The 8,789-nt window shown below is 35.5% G+C and overlaps 1 protein-coding gene across 2 annotated transcripts in view; it reads right to left on the bottom strand.

Annotated features, from left to right (window-relative positions):
* Nucleotides 1–224: 224 nt before the first annotated feature.
* Nucleotides 225–8,789, bottom strand: part of LOC137657104 (organic cation transporter 1-like) — a 58,531-nt gene continuing 49,966 nt past the window's right edge. For both annotated transcript variants that reach the window (XM_068391466.1, XM_068391468.1), the window contains exons 7-12: nucleotides 7,773–7,941; nucleotides 7,134–7,206; nucleotides 6,665–6,819; nucleotides 6,339–6,553; nucleotides 5,622–5,797; nucleotides 225–1,405 (exon numbers count right to left, since the gene is read on the bottom strand). In XM_068391466.1, the coding sequence (XP_068247567.1) occupies nucleotides 1,142–1,405; nucleotides 5,622–5,797; nucleotides 6,339–6,553; nucleotides 6,665–6,819; nucleotides 7,134–7,206; nucleotides 7,773–7,941 (1,052 nt within the window). In that variant the 3' untranslated portion in view covers nucleotides 225–1,141. The remainder of the gene's footprint in view (nucleotides 1,406–5,621; nucleotides 5,798–6,338; nucleotides 6,554–6,664; nucleotides 6,820–7,133; nucleotides 7,207–7,772; nucleotides 7,942–8,789) is intronic.

The raw sequence follows: 8,789 nt of genomic DNA, 5'->3' as shown, positions 1-8,789 counted from the left end.
CAACTTGGGCATTATCTGGAAATGGACATTATAACATCAGTATTAATTGCCATAGATGAGAAGGCTGTGTTGCTATCAGTCTTCTTCCAAAATAAAAAATGCTATTACCTTTGAAAAAATATCTATACAAAAAACAATCACTGCATCCCGATTGGTACATAGGCATTGGGTAAAAATGAATATTACAGTGTAAATGACACATGCCTGGGATAAAAAGAAACAATTACTTATATGTTTCAATGATTTTTACTTCCATTAAAAAAGTCAACAATGAAGTAAATGTGTTTTTTTCCTCACGACATGATAGAAATATTAGAAATTGTCAGTAAGTTGGAAAGTTAATGCACATAAATTTATAGCCTTCTAATGACTAGTTATCTTACTTTGATTATCTTTTAAAACATAATCCAATGTAATTCAGGGTAATAAGTTTCCTCCCCAAAATAGTAAATATAAGACTTTCAAAGTAAAATATCAGTTTGAAATAGAAACAAATACAGCAAGGAGAAATTGTACTATGGCTACTATAATGACTGCTTCATAATTTTAATTAGGACCTAAAACAAATTAAAGTTATGCTGCATGATATGGAATGGTAGCATTAGATGATGGATAAAATGATAAAATAATCAATAAGGAAGTAAAATGTAAAAATATATGGTTTTGAAATGGATGTACAGTAACAGCATTTGGCTTGGAATAATGTGACATTTTATGAGGACATTAAATTTGTATTTTGGGATGTTCTAATCCTTAAAGAATTAATTCACTCTTTTTTTACAAGTTAAAGAAAAAAACATAAGATGACAAATTCATGATGCAGAACGAACTTTCTCTTATGTACTTTGGACACATTCTGTATTATGTATCGTCCCTTTTTGCCAGCACTGTTAGTTTTGTTCAAAGTGTTATTTTGGCCGCATATCAAAGAGATAACCACGTGGTAACGACTTGAATGTGTTTCTATATACAAGCATCACAAAAACTATGGTTATCAAGTCTTCACAGCAAAGTAAGATCAGATGAAGTGCAATGGCATTTGGGCAATTATCATCAATAATACAGGTAGATAAATATTTTTAAGACTTAAAAAAGCCGTATTTTCTTATTTTTGGTTCGGGACCTCATCAGAAGCTGGCACTCAACTCATGGCTTCAAGTTTCTTCATTTCCTCAGCACTGATTGCCAGATCTTCCTTTGAGTGCTTCTTCGTTGCAGGGTACTTGTTTTGATTCCAGTGATGGATCCAGGTAGTGAGTGGACGTCCCCTACCTATATCTTCAGCTTCTTGGAATGTTTGGGGCAGAGGGAGTCCTAGAGTTTCTGGCAATGCAAGTGATGTCAAGAAGCTCATACCCAAGAGACCCAACATAATCCAGTACTGGAAAGTAGGACCCATCCCAGCCTAGAAGACAGAGTATGTTTTGATTAGCTCGACTAATACTGTACTGAAGCAGAGCTTCATTTAGCTTAAAGCCTATACAGAAGGTCCTCAACTTACAAACGGTAAATTCCAAGAAGCTGTTTATTAGTCAAATTTTGTACATTTTGTCCTAGGGTAGGCCTAACCTTACTCCCAGGCCTACAATTCAGAGAAACAAAAGTCAAATAGTATCGTTTCATAGGGAATAAATATTATGTCATTGCAAATATAATTTTACCTACTGTAATAAATGATATAATATTGTTTTATTACAATATTTCTTTATCTTATTACAGTATACTAGCTTTTGATACAATATCTGAGATATATGATTTCGGTTGGATTTGTGTTTGTATCTCTGAATGCTTGTAAGTTGAGGACCTGTAGACATAAGTTTACCCAATTCTGTAAAAAGAAAAAAAAAGGAGTACTGTATATGAGTATTCATTATCTCAACCAATAGTGCTGGAAATTAGGGCTTAATTTAGCCTGGAAATAAAAAGTATAAATAAATTAGTTCAATCAAACTGGGAAAGTAGGGCCTCATCCACCCTGCAACCCAGAAGTATGCTATTAGTTCACTAGAGTACTGTGAAATAGAGCGTGATTAACCTTTAAAATGAAAAGTATAGAGAAAAATAGTTCACTAGAGTACTGCGAAATAGAGCTTGATTAATTTTGGAAATTAAAAGTATACAGAAAAATAGTTCACTAGATTACTGTGAAATATAGCGTGATTAACCTTGGAAATGAAAAGTATAGAGAAAAATAGTTCACTAGAGTACTGTAAAACAGAGCTTGATTAACCTTAGAAATTAAAAGTATACAGAAAAATAGCTCACTAGATTACTGTGAAATATAGCGTGATTAGCCTTGAAAATGAAAAGTATAGAGAAAAATAGTTCACTAGAGTACTGCGAAATAGAGCTTGATTAACCTTGGAAATTAAAAGTATACAGAAAAATAGTTCACTAGATTACTGTGAAATATAGCGTGATTAACCTTGGAAATGAAAAGTATAGAGAAAAATAGTTCACTAGAGTACTGTAAAACAGAGCTTGATTAACCTTGGAAATTAAAAGTATACAGAAAAATAGTTCACTAGATTATTGTGAAATATAGCGTGATTAACCTTGGAAATGAAAAGTATACAGAAAAACCTTCATTGAAAGTAGGGCCAAATTTAGATGAAGTCTAAATTATATCTCCATAGGTTAATAATTGATCTAGAAGTTCAATGTATGGAGAAATTATGTACTTTTGTGAGAATTGCCAATAGATTTTCATGCTATCACTTTTTCCAGCCTTAATATTTATTTGGTACTACAGTACATAAATACATCCTTTTGCCCTTTAATAGGAGTATGATTTCAATGAAGCTGGAAACTCAGCTGTTAAAATTTATAACGAGGTGTAGATAGTTACTGGCATGTAGTCGGGGAAGCCAATTCAGACTAGTCACTTTGACTTCAGCCGCCAAGTAGTTAGCACTCTTGATGTTAACATACTTGGATTGCTTACACTTTCTTTTGTTTCTATGAACCTCCCTTGGTGTTCATATTGCTTCTTCTCCAGTAGCTCATTTTATCAACGTTTACCCCCAAAAATTTGCAAAAAAAAATTTTCCATGTACTTTCTTTTCAAAAGATACATGGCCCCTGTAAAGTAATGAGACAATCTAGCATTTGATGGTAGGTAGAACACAAGGAGTTTCCCTTTCTTCAGTTTTTCTGTCAAAGTGTTTAGTTGAGGCTTGTAACTCCTTATCTAGATTGTGATAAGTCTTTAATGCATATTAGTTTAATACCTACTCAATTGGTTGGCATGTCTGCACAGGGAAAGCACTTACAGATTGTTGTGTGATCGGCGAATTAAGAAACCACATGCTGGCATGCAGTCCTGCCCAGGGATTTCCTGCCGTAAGTGTGGACCTTTATGAGCAGAACTTTAGTGAATACCCATTCTCTGTGCCCTTCTTGTAAGGGTCATTACTGCGTGATCATCACCTTGTTAGGAGTGTAAGGTGTGACTGTCCAAGGACAGTGACACCTTACAGTGGCTGGAGTACAGCAAGAATAGGAAAAAGTACAGTAGTTCAATCAAGATTCTTCTTCTTCGAGGTTTTCCTTGAAGGCTAGGAAATCTGTTGTACCTCTCCTTTCTACTTCTGGTACTTTGCTTTTGAATCTTCAAATCCCTCGTCATGGAGAAGTAAAAAAAAAAACACTAATTTAACCTTAGGGTAGGGCAAGCTCACCTGTCAACAATCGTTCCTCTATTAAAGAATGATCACCTCTTCACATACACTCTTCTGTGAGTGATTATTTTCCAGAAAATGTGTACAGTACTCTTCTGTTCGCCCTTTCGCTCACTCACATCTGCACGCATGTTTGTGCACCCTTATCGCTTACTAAACATGTCTGTACAGTATGATCATCCCCTCTTCCAGAAACCTCACCTTTCAGTGGTCGAACTTCAGTGGAGGACTCTTCACACGGAATTCATTGAAAAAAGGCTACCTTTAATTACTCCTCACAAGATTGATCTCCTTTCAAAAGATCACCAGATATGGAGGCCAGTCTTAAAAGTCACTCACCTAAGACACCTTGGGCAAGTTTCTCCAGAACTCATTCTTTCTGATACTCCTCGAGGAATAGGCCCCCTCAAGCTCATCAGAGAACTTCAGCTTCGTAAGGTTTCAGGTATACTTCAAGTGCACTTCAGTCTGCAGGTCTTTCTAATGTGTCCATGTTTGCACTGTAGAGGTAAAAGCACTCCCTTCATCACCCAAGGCTAGAACAGGAACAAAGAAAATCTCTAGGTCTGTAAGGAAAGACCTTATTGCAAGGGACACACTAGAATACCACAATTGCTGCAAATAACATTTGTACGATTACTCCGATATCCACTTGCTATATACCCAGTCATACTAAACCAATAGCACTTAACCACTTTCTCTTTCTTACACTTGATAACGCGATGCTTTATCTCACCAGACCGAAAACATGCACTTAATGCTCATCTACAGTCATTACTTTTATGTCCTACTTTTTCACACCTACTGTATAACACTTTTCTTTGTGTATACAACTACCTGACCTACCTCACTGCGCACTAGCATTCTTATCTCTCCAAAACTGATCTCTCTCTCTCTCTCTCTCTCTCTCTCTCTCTCTCTCTCTCTCTCTCTCTCTCTCTCTCTCTCTCTCTCTCTTTCTCTCTCTTTCTCTAAGAGAACTGAAGCCACACATGTGGAACATCACATGAGTCAGATCTTTGAAGAGGGCCCCTTACGAACTTTTAAAGCAGATATGCGACAAAGATTTAACACTTAAGACAGTCTTCTTACTTACCCTGGCTTCAACAAAACAAGTTGGAGAGCATTATGGATTATCACCATCTTCTTCTGGCTTTGTGAAATGATAGATAGATCATAAAACCAGACACCAGAGGAGCCAGAAAAAACCTGCATAGGCATGCACTCACGAAGTCAGAGGAGTGGGTGTGACATTAGCCTATAAGAATAACCTGCCAGTGGCTCAAGTCCGGAAAGCAGTAGCATGCCTAGCTCCATCATAGGACAAGAGCTTATCAACTGAAGATTTCAGGTCATAGAAAGGGGAATTGGAGTTAACCTTCATGCTCCTCAGAGTGTTCTGACATATAGGAATTTTAAACCAACAGTTTGTTACTTGTAGCTTCCTCTTCCATAAGGATGAGTCTCCAATTAAAGGGCGAATGTTTGTACAGTATTCATGTATGAACAAATCACAAATTTTTAAAAGTTTGTTTTTTCCTAACTATACAAACCTAAGTCTTTTATGTTATACTTCCTGTCTCATCCGCCCCGCAAGTCCTAGGTGACGTTTCAGAGTGGCTACTCAGTGAGCCAATAAGGGGATGGGGCTTCCACCCGTTTCCCTCCATTAAATATCTACGCCTTGTTATGAATTTTAACAGCTGAGTTTTCAGCTTTGCTGAAATCATACTCATATTAAAGGGCTCAGGTTTGTTTAGTTAGAAAAAATACAAATTACTTTTAAAAATTTGTGGTGTATGAGTATATGAAAATGCATATATCAGTGAAATTAATAACGAAATACTGTTTCAGTATTATTTGGCATATGAATTTTAGATATATTTGTCTTGCAATAGTATATAAAATTCAGAAAAGCCAAAGGGAAATATGATATCTTACATTTAAGACATATGGAGCTACTGACATTGCCACCAGTCCTGTCACGCCCATTATGCCTAACCCAGATGATCTGATAGGCGTTGGGAATATTTCAGCGGTGATGACATACATCACAAGGAGACTGGTTGTGATGAAGAACTTTATTAGAGCCAATGTTATCATCATAAACCACTGATCTGGAAATAGTTTAGATTTTAGCATTCTAGAAATCTTATGTTGTTTTCGCATTTCTTTTCACAGTGTAAAGGTAAAATTTCCTAAACACAAAAGTCATGTTTGTTTGAAATACTGTATCCTGAATTTAAATAAACTGCACACACAGCTAAAACAAAAGACAATACAGTTAATAGCTGTACACAAATTTTAGAATTCAAAGTTTGCCACTGGGTATTTGTGTTTGTTAGATTACAAACTCCCCAGTTTCAATCTACTTTCACGAAAAAGATTAGAAAATATTGTTTATTTTTTTCTCAGATCAAAGCTAGCATGTAGCATTACAAATAATGAATTCTAATGTAAAAAACTATTTAGATGATAAAAAATTAGCATTTAAGAGTCGTCAAAATATGTTAGCATGCTTACTATGAAGGATTTGTGTACCTTTTTGGATAAATAATGAATGTTTGTGGTAATATTGTTATTTGGATGATCAGAAGAATCTCAAAATTAAAGGCTATGAGAAAAATACAATATTTTTGCATACTGTACAGTACATACTGTGAGTGGCGAAGAGGGAAACCACACAACAAAGGGCAGTTGCAGAAATTGTGGTATAGCAAGTCATCCTTCGGCCAGTGTAATGAAGAAGTAGTAAACCCAAACCATTACTAGGGAGTTCAGATGCTGAGAGAATGAAGTGGCTTAGGAACTGGTTATCTGGTAAGACATTGATGCCAAACATCGTCATCCCGTATATTAAGTAGAGGCAGGGACTGGAAGCGAGAATATGGAAAATAGTTCATGATTAACGCTGGTGAGGAAAGGAACTTAAAGCATACCATATAGCATGATAAGGATCAGAATATATTAAAAGTATTTCTTACGACAGGATGCAGATCATGATGCTTCTCAGTGTCAATTTTGAGTAACGGAACACCTTCAAGAAGGACACTGCCTTCTCATTCTGGCTATTCAGGTCGACAAGGAGTTTCTCGAGTTCCTCACAAGATACATCTTTTTTCCCGTTGCTTTCACTTATCTGTTTCCAGTATTATTGGAACAGGGATGTGAAAAATTATCAATTAGGTTATCTTTGAAGGAAAATATGACGATGATGAATAGGTTATGAATATGAATTCCTTGAGAGATAAAGAATCATTAGACAAGGAAGTAAATAAATGTAGGAATACCTTTGAATAAGATAGCTACGTGAACAGGCAGTTGAATAAACCAAGCAATAGACAAAGAGGGTCAATCTTCTTGATATATCTAGAAATTCCAGTAAGTTTTGGTTGCATGTCAATACAGTACTGTACAAGAATAATAGGAAAATGCTCTATTCAGTATCTTTACCTTCTTCATCATTTTTACGCAGTCGTCAAGTCTGCCTTTGGAGAGAAGCCATCTAGGAGATTCCGGAAGGTGGCTAACGATGAAGATGAAAGATATAAAAGTTATAAATATAGGTTATTATAAGTGTACTGGAAATTACATAGTGTATTGATTGAATATAGATGATATGTAAATTCTAATATGCCATACAGTATTCTTATCCAAGTTTCTTATATTTGCCTGTTTTTTATTGAAGGGGAGGATTGTTAAAAAGAAATAAATTTTGCTTGAAAGTTACTAAAATCTTATGTGCTGTAAACTCCCAATTATACACTAGTTTTGTAAAGTTTCTTGTCTATTGTTTCATAACTCTTGATTTAGAGAACTGTGTTTTGAAGTAATTAGATTTTTCATTGATGTTCACTATTTGTATAGGTGTTAGGTTATTTCTAGAATTAAAATCGCCAAAATAAAGTAATGGCATAAGGTCAGGTTAATGTACCCGGAAAAATCCAGATCTCGATAAGGGAGATGCATCATATTTTCTTAAACTTTTAAACTTCATTCTCCTTCCTACAACAAAAGAATTTACTAGAAAAACTACAGTACAGTGCAGTAGTGTTTAGGCTATTGTAAATTACTTGAATTTGAAGGACTTACTTCCAGTATAGAAAACCAAAGGCAGGTGCGATGAGAGATGAGAATGCCAGGTACTCCCAGTGAGGAATGATCCAGGCAATTAAAGAAGTTGCACACATTCCTACTATCCAAAACACCCAGCCAATGGTAGTGACTTTGGCTCGTTCCTCTGGATCAAGGACTTCCATCACTAAAAAAAAAAAAAGACGATATTCTGGACCAAGGACTTCTATCATTAAAATGTGCAAAATTTTAGAATAGAAGTATTCTGAAAGAAGGATTACCCCTAATAAATAACATATTTCTAAGTTAGACTTCTTGTAATTGGAAGTGAGTCTCGGTTAGTTGGTTGGTGTATGTATTTAGGGCAGGGTACTGAGTCTGATTAATTTCTTTCACTCATTCACTCACTCCTTCAAAGTGTGGAAGCCAGTCATGTGAACCTCAGGTGAGGATTATAGAAAAAAAAAGCGGGATTTTGATAATAAATTAGTTATTTATTTACTTGTCCGAGTTTCATAACATTCCTCCCCACCTCCCTTCTGTTTAGTGATGTCAAAAGGTTGTCGAATATGTTTCTACTTTGTAGACTAAAATGGTGTAACTAAGGAGAGATTAACTGTCATATGCTGTCATATAGGTTCACTTCAATGTTAAGGGGTAAGACTATTGAAGTGAGGGGAAACAGAAACTTTAATTTTATGATAGACATAAACAGTTTGTGTAGGGAGCTGTATGAACCCCAGGTGAGTATAGCAATAATGGATTTTGATATTGAACTTCTGTAATTATTATCATTGACATCATCATTATGTTGTCTGTGAACAGGATTTGAAGACTATCTTATCCATAACAGCCAGCAAGGTTTATCACATCTGTTATTGATGCTGATAAGTGTGGTGACTCTGTGTGGTTTCCAGTCAACTTTTTCTGTTTACTTTGAAACTAGGGTTCATGCATTCATAGCATAATTGTGAACTATTGGGCATCAAAGAGTTCGATCCCTAAAATACTAATTTGTAAGATTTTCTGCATTAG

Source organism: Palaemon carinicauda, chromosome 18 (genome assembly GCF_036898095.1).
Source record: "Palaemon carinicauda isolate YSFRI2023 chromosome 18, ASM3689809v2, whole genome shotgun sequence".
NCBI classification, from domain to species: Eukaryota; Metazoa; Arthropoda; class Malacostraca; order Decapoda; family Palaemonidae; genus Palaemon; species Palaemon carinicauda.
Note: the sequence above shows the minus strand (reverse complement) of the source record. Positions and strands in the feature narration are given on the sequence as shown.